The sequence below is a fragment of the Populus trichocarpa genome, chromosome 4, assembly GCF_000002775.5.
Source record: "Populus trichocarpa isolate Nisqually-1 chromosome 4, P.trichocarpa_v4.1, whole genome shotgun sequence".
Taxonomy (NCBI): domain Eukaryota; kingdom Viridiplantae; phylum Streptophyta; class Magnoliopsida; order Malpighiales; family Salicaceae; genus Populus; species Populus trichocarpa.
The window spans coordinates 8,286,269-8,299,925 of record NC_037288.2 but is presented as its reverse complement, the minus strand read 5'-3'; the positions used below and the strand labels follow the sequence as shown (position 1 = coordinate 8,299,925).

The 13,657-nt window shown below is 33.6% G+C and overlaps 1 protein-coding gene across 2 annotated transcripts in view; it reads right to left on the bottom strand.

Moving 5' to 3' along the window:
- The window catches only part of LOC7477443 (phenolic glucoside malonyltransferase 1), a 54,904-nt gene that overhangs the window by 16,705 nt on the left and 24,542 nt on the right, over positions 1 to 13,657 (bottom strand). The window contains exon 2 of one of the 2 annotated variants that reach the window (XM_002305799.4): positions 1,601 to 2,947. The exons of the other annotated variant lie outside the window; for it this stretch is intronic. Within the exon in view, the coding sequence (XP_002305835.4) occupies positions 1,730 to 2,947 (1,218 nt within the window). The 3' untranslated portion in view covers positions 1,601 to 1,729. Of the gene's footprint in view, positions 1 to 1,600; positions 2,948 to 13,657 lie in introns of those variants that run through there. 2 annotated transcript variants of the gene reach the window in all.

The window sequence follows — 13,657 nt, the reverse complement described above, 5'->3', positions numbered from 1 at the left end:
ATTTTGGAGGCATTGAATCCTTCAAGGAATTTGAATGAATCATCTTCTTTAAGCACCAACTCTGATTTCCTATGTCCAAGCTTTGCGCATATGCACTCAAACCTAATCTCCTGATTCAAAGACAATCCTTTTTCATCTTTTGTTTGCTTGAAATGACTTCTCTTTTTTTTTTTCTCAAAATGTTGTTGTACCTTCTTAAACAATGCTTTCATCACCTATGTTTTTCTATTGCCATCAAGTCTAACCTTTTCATCAACAAGTAAAGAAGTCAAATTTAGTATGGTTAAACTATAAACTATTTTAAATGGTGAATATTTTTTTTCCAATTTAATAGTTAGCACATAACAATTTCTTTTGTAACATATTAAACAAAAATCATAAATACTCAATATACTCACCTAAATTTTTACTATGAATATCATCAAAGTAATCAACAATGAAGCTACCTATTAATGCAGTTAATATATGATTCATCAATCTCATTAACTTACTATGTGCAATAGTAGTAAACTAAACAACATGACTAATCATTCAAACAATCCATATTTAGTCTTACATTAATTTTTTCATTTATCTCCTTCTTTCATCTTAATTTGATGATAACCAATTTTCAAATCAATCTTACTAAACATACAAGATCCATGCAACTCATTAAGAATATCATCAAGTCTAAAGATAAGATTCTATACTTTATCATATTGTTTTTTATTGCACCTTTATCAATAGCAAACCATTGTGGATCTTATCAGGAAATACGTAGCAAGATCTGGGCAACAACTTCGACTATTTATCATAAAGCCTTACCAAACTCCGATCATCCTGGAATTTTAACTCAAGATAAAAAAAAGATCTTTGAAAACTTCTGGAAACATTTCAGCTTTATCCAATGATTGGATCGAAAAATATGCTTGTTGATGTAAATATGTGTAATAGGACAAATTAAGCTCAAATTCAAATTTGATTGTCCTGTATCATTCTCCAAATCCTAAAACAAAGATATAGCAATACTAGGAATAAAAGAATCAAGATTGTTAGTGTTAAAATATGTCTTCTTATACACAAGTAAAATAGTAGGCATGTCATAAAAATAAGCACTCTTGATCTCTCTCTCTTTTGTATAGAAACTTAAATGTTTACCTATATTTTCTACACTCTCTTCTTTTCTCATTCGTATTTTCTTCTCTTCAATCCCGACTTTAATTGATTTTTTTCTCCCTTAGTGGAATCTGAGTCTTTTCTCTCCTCAATTATTTTTTCCTTAATTAAGGCTCACTTTATTTTCACTCTTTAAACTCATGACCTCATATGTTTTAGTTTTATTTGTCTCCTCAACTTTGCTTTCTCATTTCAACTTTAACTGATATTGTTTAAATTTTTGAAGCTCTTGTTTTGCTAACTTTTGTCTTTAAAAACATTGTATGGAAATAATAAGTGATAATAATTTCAGATAAACACGTTTTATTAACCATTTCCATGTGGGTGTGTGTGCGTGTGTATATATATATATATAAACTTTTGGTAGAATTTATGGAAAAAATCTACTGTGAGAGAATTTATAAAAAGTTATTATAAACGTAGCTTTAGCAAAAGATAATCAAAATTTCACAAGCACAAGCAAATAGCATTACATAAATAACTCCAAAACTCCAAGTAATTAAAGCACAGCATACATTAAAAAAAAAAAAAAAAACAGGTAGAGGCATGTCCTAGAGAGGCACAAGATTACAATTTACATTCGAAGGCCACTGGCAAATAGAGAACCGAATAGTTTCATTTCATGCTCCTTCAAGACTAAACCAACTTCAACTCCACCACTTTCGTCTTTGCTCTCCATAATAGAAAAGGCATCCAATCTATCTATGGTCGTAACCTCCACATTGCTTGGCTTCCCCCATCCAAAATCTGCCCCATACATCCCAAATCGGTTTGTCCCAGCAGCTCGAACCTGTCGAATATCTGGTTCCCAGTCATTGTATGGTAACCTCTCCTTTGCTCCCTCAAAAACTGATCTATTCTCTAATCCTTTTATCATCTCAGTAAGCCTCTTCGCAACATACGCAACCCCATTCTCTTTCATTAGATCTTCTCCTTCCACAACCACATCAAAGGAGCTAACACAATTACCAATATAATTCTTAGGTAATGGAGGGTTTAAACGGGGTCTACAGTCTACCGTAATCAAGATTTTAATCTTATCATTGCTATTTAAGCCTTTTGCTTCAAGCATGCAAACCAACGTATATGCATATACAAGCACATAAGTCGACAAATGTATTGGCTTTGTTTGATTTGTTTCCTCTTTGGATCCAAAATTATCCAGTTGAGACTTTACCATTTCCCGAAGCTGCTGTATATCTTCACGAGAGAGTTCGAACGTTGTTCTTACCAGGTTTGGTGGAGTTTCTGGAAATGGAAAAGGCTTCAAACTTCTAGTATTGTCATCGGAACCTGGAAGTTTTACTCCCAGCCAGAAATTCAAGTACCACATGTCTAGCCCTTCAGGATCCTGAACAACTGTTCGATTGAAAAACGGGGTTAGTTCTTCCGGTAACAAGCTAGGGATTTCCATTTTTTCATCGACTAACTGTCTGCAAATGCGAGCCCATGCATTCATGAAAAAGGATACGCTCAAGCCATCAAGAACAGCATGGTTAGTGGTGTGGCCGATGCAAAAACCTTTATTTGGAAATAAAGTGATCTGAATAGCAAGTGTAGAGGCTATAGTATCAGATATTGATACATTTGGCACATAATGATGTGACTCAATAGCATCATGCACTTCACTACAGAGATGGTCAAAGTCTGCACTGGACTCGGCAACTGTAAGTTTAATACCATCATCTGGAGTATTGTACGTAATGACGGGTTTGATGGAATTTGGAGGCCATGTGAGGTTACCGGCAAGAGGACGGAAGTGGGAAAGAGTTAAAGAGAGTGAGTGCTTGACCTTGGGAAGAATTACCAAGTTAAAGAAAGTAGGGGTTAACTCAGTGAGTTTATAGAAAAAGATGCCTTGAACCGGAGGGAATTTGAGGTTGAAGATATCAGAGAAGATTAGAGGCAGATATAGCTCGGTGCTTGACTCGGGTGAGGTAGAAGACGGACTAACATGGCAAACCTCGAGAACGTTTACTGGCTTGGTTGATGCCATGACACCTAAACAAAGGAGAGATGGATATAAAGAGAGAACAGAACAAGTTCGGAAATCGAACACCTTCTTAACATGCCTTTTATAGAACCCCGAACAAACTACATATGAAACAAAATATCTTATCTTTGTTAAGGAGGAAAATCAATATATAGATAGAGTTTAAGTAATAAATTTATGATTTTTCTTTTCATCTTTTAGTCTATTTTGTTTTTAATCAAGGGTCATTGTGGTTCTTTGCAACTTTAGTTTTAGGCTATAATAACAAATTTAAACAATCCCTAAACTTTTAGAATATGTGTGTGTTGGAGAGAAAAAGCTTGTTGAAAACCAACATACCATAAATTGTTAAGCTCGGCTATATATCTACGAACTGTTGAACCTATTTTTGGCAATCATCACTCCACATGTGTATTTCAACAAAAAATCCATCGAGCTTGACTTGCGTCCAAGTACCTAGCCTGCAAGATAAAAATGTTGTTAGTTAAATGTATTTATAAAATACAAAAAAAATTAAAAAAAATGGATGTAATAAAAAAAAGTCTTACCATCTGCTTCACATGGGAAATGAATAGAATGGAGTCACTGGTGTGCGTGATAATGAAATCGCGAACATGCTGGTTCTGATTCTCTGCACTGAATTGTGACCGTCGCGTGAAATGCGCAGACATCACGTGCTAAATGTATTCCATCCATACAACCTCGAAGATGTATGGCGGTCTGAAATCCTTCAAAGTACCACGTCATTTCAGTCTGGAAACTCCTTTTATTTCGTATATTTTTGGGCTTTCTTTTGCGTCTCGTACCAAAAATCACGCAACCTATATGATACAAATGAATTATCTATTAGTAAATAAAAAATAAAATTTTAATATTTTAAAAAAAAATTATCCTGATTTCGATCTTACCTAGTTGCAGTGTGATTTTCCCAAACCATCCTCACAACATTATTATTAGTTCTCTCCCATTCAAATTTTCCCTTGCAGCAGAAATTTATAAAAGAAAAATTTTCGTAATTTCAATAAATTAACTGAATTAACATAATAATAAAAAAAATTTAAGTTAATACTAACCTTAAACCTTGAAAACCATGCATCGACCTATGGTTTTCATTCAGGATATTTGAAAATCTCGCTCCATTAAAATAATAAAATTTTCATCCATGATTTAAAGGCCGACATTATTGTTCTCGTAACCTCAATGTTTGTAAACCTGAAAGTGCATTTTTTAAAGCCTTTCGTTCATGTTTTCATCAAAATTCTATTTTTTTGTGAGAATAGATCAAAATAGTTTAATGGTAAGATTATGCAAAAATAGTGTGTGCAAAATTGAGAATATCTCAATAACTTGTGGTATATCCAAAATTTAAATTATTGGTCTTCTAAAAAAAGTAACTTTCACATGCGTTTTTATGAGGATTTTGTAGAAAAAAAATATTTTGGAGGCTAAATGAAATTTTTCTTATTATTTCTTATAAGTTTGGATTTGATTTTTTTTTTCATTTTTGTATTTGTCTATCTCCTTAAAATGGACACATTGAGTAGATCTAGGAGTACTCTAAAATTTAACCATGTTTTTTCCTTTGCCTTTTTTTTTTCATTGGAAGATCCATTATTTAATAATTAAATAAACGAAATTCATTAGAATGTGAACTTGCATAACTAAAAATTTCTGTTACATAAAAAGAAAAGATTTTACGATAAATACAAAATTTTAATATTTTTTTGAGTTAAAGTTCTATTTTCTTTTACATAATTAAAAAAAATAAAAAATAAAAACAGAAAAACAGAAAAATTATTCAATCTTGTTAAAAGTTTTGTCTCATGGACACGTTAAGTTACGCTGCTTCCTCTTTTTTTAGTTTTCCATTCTTTTGCTTTTTCTATAATGCATGCATGTAATAATACGAGTTTTTAATTTGTAAGATAATTAACCTCTTCTAAATTAAAATTTCTCAGCATTTATTAAATGAGAAAAGATGAATAGGTAAAACACACACACATACAAACTAATTTAAATTATATTTATATTAATAATGCATAATTGGTTGAATTAAAAGATGAAAATATAAGTTGATTAAAAAATAATTTTAAACGTCGAAAAAGAATAGAAAGTGGGATTACCCACTGGTATAAAAGACTTATAATTTTTATTTTATTTTTCGTAGAAGGGTGATGACTGTTAAGGGCATTGATTTGTTTTTCATATGTATTTGAATGTTTGGTTAGGTTTTGAATCGTAGAATATTTGGTATGTTATTGAATGGTTGAAAACAAAACTACGTTTGAAAGGTATATAAAGATTCTACTATGCTGTGGACATCGAAAATCAGTGAGTGATTTTAATGATTGAAGGTGATGCCTTGTCCGTGTTGAGTTGGCAGTCTTAGTTTGCAAGCTTCTAGTACAAGAAAGAAATTTGTTTTCAACAAGTTTTTAAGACTAAATAAAAATATCATATATTTATTATTTGACACACATTGGATAAAATAAAATAAATTTATTAAAATGATTAACAAAAATAACAAAGTAACTCTACTTATGTATCAAGGGTAAATGAAAAGGGCCTAAACATCACTAAATAACAAATCCAAATGAGTAGTGCTTATATGTTTAGAAGAACTTGATGATATATAATTTGCTAGTTTACCTAAATGGCAAGATTATAAACTTTTTAAGGGAAACTATATGATGTAGCATATGAGAGTGAGGATGGATAAGTCAATGGTGCCAGGGTTCAGATGACACACTAACCACATAAAAGGCAAGAGTACTGGTAGATAAGATGAAGCATGAAGAAGATAAAGACCACCTTTAACACTATGGGAAAAAACTATAGTCTTGGAAATACAATATTTGATAAGAAAATAATTACCATAGAATTCAAAAAACATATCATTATCTATAAAAGACTGATGAACAAAAAGTAAGGATAGACATGATTTGTATCATGAAGGGAGAGGCCAATACCGATGCTAAAGTGGTCTGAATGGTATGAGATGAAGTACAACCAATAATAATAAAAAAAAATACCTCAATAGATAGTAAGGCAATCAATGTCATATGGAGTTCATCTTGTTGCACCCATATAATATAGGCTTGGTTGACAATCATGATGTTGTCATTGATAATAGTTTCAACAAGGCATGGATGATTGCCATCTAAAAAGCCATGTAAAAAAAAGGAGGAATACATGAAGGATGAAATTATGTGCTCCAAAAAATATAATTGTTGTTCATAAATTTTATAGAAAGGTAATGACAGGCATGTTGAATAAAGTTGTTACTAATTGCTTGTAGGGTAGAATTGGTAGCATTACGCGGAAGAACAATTAGCGACTTCGAGGGTTGTGTTGTCTTGGGTTAGGATGTTGAAGAGGTTTGTGAAGAAGACATGTTTTCTAGGGTGGCCATGTTGCCAGTTTTGCAATAGGCTTTGATATCATAATAAAATATGAGAAAAGAATAATTTAATAGAGAAAAAATATTTATTTATATTGAATTCATGAAAATTTTTAATATTTATTTATATTGAATTCTATATACATGTTTTTTTACATAGGTATAAGTCTAGCTAACCCTAATGAATTTTGTACAGTGAATCCTAAAATCACAAAGGACATTTTGGTGTTCCAAAGAGAAGAAAAGGTAAAAGAAATTTTTTTTTAAAAAAAAGTCACTATAAACTAAAGGTAACTAGAATACCCTAAAACTGGTCTTGCATCGATTCTAAAATAAAAAAATGATTATGTCTAACGAAAGATAAAAATTACTCTAGGTATAAGTCTAGCTAACCTTAATGAGTTTTGTACAATAAATCCTAAAATCACAAGGGACATTTTGGTGTTCGAAAGGGGAGAAAAGGTAAAAGAAATAAAAGATTAAAAAAAAAGTCACCATCTAGATTGAAAGGTAATTAGAACACCCTAAAACTAAAACTGGTCTCACATCGATTTTAAGATAAGAAATAGTTATGTCAAAATAAATATAAAAATTACTCTAGTGGATGGTTTTTGTGCTTTATATTATGTTGCCTAAACTAATATGTGTGTTTATATTAATATAAAAATAAACAAAGATAAATAAATAAATATTATCCCTGGGAAATGGCGGGCTAAGAACTTGATGGTGCATGTAGATAAATCAAATATATAGATAAAAATTTGACACAAATGCATCCAAAATATCATCCTCTCGATCATCACCATCAAGGAATTTTATTAAACAAAATATGATAAGAAAAATCTAATAAAGTTTAGGACGCACACTAGAACTATTGGTGGATTCTTTTTTTATTTTAGATTTGACTATAAGATAAAGGAGACATAAAGAGAATTTTATTTTTAGATAAGGACTTGCAATAACTAAAAAAACCGAACCGTGAAAAAAAACCAATTAGAATTTTGAAAAAACCGACCAGTTCGGTTCGGTTTCGGATTTATAAGCCTGAAACCGAAAAAACCAAACCAAACCAAACCAAACCGGAAAAAAACCAAGCCAAACCGGAAAAAACTGAGTCAAACCGGTTTGAACTGGTTTTTTCCCCAAAATAACCGAACCAAACCAAAACCGGTCGGTTTGAACCGGTTTCGGTTTTTTTTCAAAAAAAACCAATTTTGGTTACTTTTTTTTTGATAAAAACCGAACCGAACTGAAAATGATCACCTCTACAACAACACACCAAGCATTGATTAAATTCACACAATAACAACGCTCATGGCAAATAAACAAGACAATCATAAATATAACAGGATCACAACAAGAACAAACAACCTCAGTTCATTTATCTTTCTTTTTAAATTTTCTTATCAAAAAAATATTTTTAATTTCATTAATTTTCATAATTTCTTTTTAATAAATTACTAATTAAAAAAATTTGACCAAGTGTTTACAAACTCGTGGACACTAATAAAACTCATTTTGATGGCTGGAAATGGAGTGAATGGTTACTTTCTCTCTGCTCACTGGAATCAAGCGACACCTCTCTCTCTCTCCTCTCTCTAAACAAAGACTAAAAAATAATACAAATAAACTTGTGTACCGAAAGTGATTTTTAAAATTTTTAAGGCATCTAAATTGTAAGAATCTAGCAACACCTCTCTCTCTCTCTCCTCTCTCTAAACAAAGACTAAAAAATAATACAAATGAACTTGTGTACCGAAAGTGATTTTTTTAAAATTTTAAGGTATCTAAATTGTATGAATTGTGTTATTTTTAAAGATCGAGGACCGGAGTATATTTTGCATAGCATCTCTGGTACGCCATTCATACTTGGGGTCTTTTTCATTTTAGTTCTTATTCTTTTAATTTACCTTTTGACTAAGAAATCATAAGCAATTAGTTTTCAATTAGGATCAAATCGCACAAAATAAAATTTTGAGGACCAAAATGAATTATTAGAAAAAGAACAGCAAATCCACAATGTTCAATGTTTAGTGAGTGTGTAAACAATGCTCAGCTAAGTGAAAAAAACACGGTTTATAATTTCTTATAACTAGAGAGTAAGATAACAAGAATGTTTCTTCATGGACATGATGGAGAGATCGGCATGGAAAAATCACTATTAGAAATTCAACTAAAACCAACAGACTTACCAACGAGAACTCCGGTTGGTATTTTTTTCCACTACAAGAATGTTTATAACTTACCAACAGTGCCCAGCTCGGACCTGGTATGACCATAGATAAAAACATGAACTCCGCCTCATACACATCCCCGGTGGCAAGTTATAAACCGTTAGTTTGACCGGCCAACAAGAATAAGGAGCAGCAAATGACCCGAATGGGTTGAATTCATTTATATACAACCCAAGATGCACGTTTCTTGATTCAGCTGAAAAGTAAGGATGCACACTGTTAAAGTGTTTCCATGCTTCGCTATCAGAAGGATGCACCATCACTCCATCAACCGCATGATGTGATTGGTGTCATGTCATGTGCTCAGCAGTCCTTGGTGACATGAATAACCTCTGCAATCTAGGTGTGATTGAGAAGTATCTAAGTTTTTTATATGCCATGAGAGTCTTTCCCCTGCCGGTTCTGGGTTTGTAACAGGAATGCCCACATGTCATGCACTCGATCAGCTCAGCATTTTCAAGGTAGTATAACATGCAGAAGTTATGGCACATGTCAATTTTCTAGTATCCTAAACCGAGAGGTTTCATCATGGACTTTGCAGCATAGAAGTTCTCTTTCAGCCTATTCCCTTCGTGTAAAATGCTTCTCGCCCATTCGATAATCTTGTCATAACCGGCCTCACTCAACCCGATAATTTACTGTGGTTCGTGCAGCCATCCCATAATGGTTCGTCAGAATCTTTCAACAGATTAAAAAACCTTGTTGCATCTGCATTAGGTTCTTCTTCTATGATTGAACATTCACTGACATTACCTTCACGCATTCTCATTGCATCCATAACCATATTCCTGTAAGGATTACTGTTGTCATTTCCAATTGCATGCACGTTGCTAGCACTAGAAGTTGACCCAACCACCCTTTCTATCATGCTCTTATTAGGAACAAATAGTTCTCCGTGTGAATACCAACACAAGTAATCCTCCATTAACCTTTTGGTTAGAAGATGCATCGTTACAACATCTTGATGCAAAAACTTATTATTTTTACACTTCCTGCATGGACACCTAATACCGCCATCAGTAAAATTCCTCGGAATAGATGTTGCGAAATTAATAAAACCCTGAACCCTGTTACAATAATCCATTTTCCGCAATCCTTGGGGTAAGTCCCAATACATCCATGAACGATCATCCATGACTTCTATCGAACCTCTATAAAATTATGACGACAACATGTATTAATTAACTATGTTACGTAAATAAATTTGCAAAAATATTAGTTTGCCCTGGCATTATCCAACAAACTAAAAAAACCCTTATGTTAAATATTCATTATCAATTATCAATTATCAACGTCCATATATATATATATATATTTACGGAAATCACAACTTAGCAATAAAATTGATAAAAATTAAAACGGACTCGTTAAACAAGCTATTATTTATTTCATCAAAACATATGTAATTCGGTGTAATTCAAATAAAGCTTCAACAATTTACAAACAGATACAATTTGACAAAATCTAAAACAAACTACAACAACTATAAAATTATACATTCATACTATAAGTTTCTTTGACAAATAACATTCAAACAAGTACATACGTTAACAAAAATATACATATACTAAAAAAACAATAAAAAATAATAAAATTGACATTTAAATGTTAAAACTAGAAAGGATAGATTTAATTAAAAAAATGATAAAATCCACAATAAATTGCTCGGAGAACAGATGTTGTGACCACGTACAAAAGTATAAGAAACTTGAGTGACTGTGTTAAGAAGAGAGGGAGAGTTGGGATGGATGGTTGGATGCAGTTTGGGAGAGGAGAGTTGGGATGGGGAAGAAAAAGGGGGGGAAGAAGAAGGAGAAATAGAGGACTAGAGTGTTGGCAGAGTGGGTATATATTGGCTTTTACCGATGGAATCACCGACGAAACGTTTCCGTCGGTATACCCGTCGGTGAGTCCGTCGGTGACTGTGCCACGTCACTGTACGGCGATCCCGATTTGAATCCCTCGGTCATTCCGTCGGTAAAATCGTCTGAAAAAATTCCACGTCATCATACCATTGCAACGTTTCAAAAAAACTATAGAATATGTCGGCGATACGGTCGGTATATACCGACGGTATCCCCGACGTAAATTGTCTGTCGATATACACCGATAGAAGTAGAGACAGAATTATTTCCGTCGGTAATTTTTACTGATGAAAATATTCTGTTAGTTTTCGTCGATTTTCTGGTAGTGAAACTTTTACCGACAGAATGGTAATCTTACACTGACGGAAAATAACCGTCCGTTTTACTGTTAATGTTGTAGTGAATCTTCTGCCCTGCCATGTTGTAATATTCAACACCTTATCTTAGTACGTAATAGATAATCAGATTTCCACAACAAGCAGCAAATAAAATTACATTAATAACTCCAAAAGTCTTAGAAATTGAAGCACAGCATAAATATTAGAGGAAGAAAAAAAGAGAGTATAAGCATGTCTTAGAGAGGTATACACGATTACAGTTCACATTTTAAGGCCACTGGTTATTAAGAACAGAAAAACTTATGAAGAAGATAAATAATGCAGCTGGGAGAAATCTCTTGTTCTATTGAACAAACTTGGCTATTATATAGCCTAAACTGAAACCAAAGAGTAACATGGTACGACTAATTCAATGAAACAATATCCCTTAGCAATAGGGATTTATTGACTAAGTGGTAAGAAACCACTTACAACTGTCTAACATGTAGACTGAGAAATCTTAACTCTGGTAAATAGAGAACCGAATAGTTTCATCTCATGCTCCTTCAACACTAAACCAACTTGAACTCCACCACCTTCATCTTTGCTCTCCATAATAGAAAAGGCACCAGTTCTAGCTATTGTCGTAACCTCCACATTGCTTGGCTTCCCCCATCCAAAATCTGCCCCATACATCCCAAATCGGTTTGTCCCAACAGCTCGAACCGTTTGAGTAAATTTCTCCCAATCAGTGTATGGTATCCTCTCCTTTGCTCCCTCGATAACTGATCTATTCTCTAATCCTTTTATCATCTCAGTAAGCCTCTTCGCAACATACGCAACACCATTCTCTTTCATGAGATCTTCTCTTTCCACAACCACATCAAAGGAGCTAACACAATTACCAATATAATTCTTAGGTAATGGAGGGTTTAAACGGGCTCTACAGTCTACCGGAATCACAATCTTAATCTTATCATTGCTATTTACGCCTTTTGCTTCAAGCATGCAAACCATTGTATATGCATATACAAGCACGTAAGTCGACAAATATATTGGCTTTGTTTGATTTGCTTCCTCTTTAGATCCAAGCTTATCAAGTTGAGAGTTTATCATATTCCGAAGCTTCTGTATGTCTTCACGAGAAAGTTCGAACGTTGTCCTTACCAAGTTTTGTGGTATTTCTGAAAGCGGAAAAGGCTTCAAACTCCTAGGATTGTTATCAGAACCTGGAGATTTCACTCCCAGCCAGAATTTCAATTACCACCAGGTTCTTCATTTATTTCCCCCCTGGACTTAACTTATATATTGATTTGTATAAATTCAATCTTCAGCAAGTCCTAGCCAGTGTTTTTTCAACTCCATCTTAGGTTGCCCACACTCATTCCATGGTGCTTCGCCCACGTCCATCTAAAAACATCAACTTGAGTGTTGCGTCTGACTCCCGAGTTGTGTCTTTACCTCAACATGAGCCACTTTCATTTAAGGATGCCAATAGGTACTTGATTTGGCATAATGCCATGTAGGAGGAAATTCGAGCCCTTCACTATAATTAGACTGGGTTGTTGATGCCCTCTCATTCGTCTATGAATGTGATTGGCAGTAGGTAAGTTTATAAGATTAAATGACATACTGATGGTTAGGTTGACCGATATAAAGCACGGTTGGTTACCCGAGGTTTCACTGAGTAAGAGGGGATTGATTATTTAGAGACATTTAGTCTGGTGGTTCAGCCCACAATGATTCGGCCTGTGCTCACTATTATTGTCTCTTATGATTGGAAAATTCATCAGTTGGATGTCCATAATGCTTTCTTGAATGGCATTATTCAAGAAGAGGTGTACATAGCAGAACCACATGGTTTTATTGACCCTACACTTCCGTCTCATGTGTGTCGTCTTCATAAATCCTTGTATGGCTTGGAACAAGCACCTCGAACATGGTACAACTGGTGAAGAGAGTTTCTAATTTCCATTGGATTTCAGGCATCCAAGGTTAATACTTCTCTTTTTATTCTTTCTTTCGGTGGTGCTATGATTTATTTGCTTGTGTATGTTGATGATATTCTATTGACCGGGAGTAACTCAACCTTGCTTCACCGATTTATTACTTTGCTGCAATTAGAATTTAAGGTTTGAGACTTAGGTTTTGTTCATTTCTTCTTGGGCATTGAAGTTAAATCTACTGCTATGGGTCTCTTACTCAGTCAACCCAAGTATGCACTAGATATCATCCAACGAGTAGGTATGGCTTCTTGCAAACCGGTTAATGCTCATTCGTCTACCTCGTTCAAATTAAGAATTATGTCTGGTACTCTTCACTCTGATCCGACACGCTATAGACAGATTATTAAGGCTATACAATATCTTACTTTCACTAGACCTGATATTTGTTATGCAGTCAATAACGTATGTCAGTTTATGCATGCTCCTACTGAGGATCATTTAGCTATCGTTAAACATATCCTGCGTTACCTCTAGGCTACAGCCTCTTATGGTCTACACATTACTCAAGATTCCTCCTTGTCCCTTCATGGTTTCACAAATGCTGATTGGACTGGCAGTATTGATGATCGAAAATCAATAGATGGTTATCTTGTGTATCTTGGTTTTACCCATATTTCATAGAAATCCGAGAAACAAAGCACTGTTGCCAAGTCTTCTACATAAGTAGAATACAAAGCCTTAGCTGAC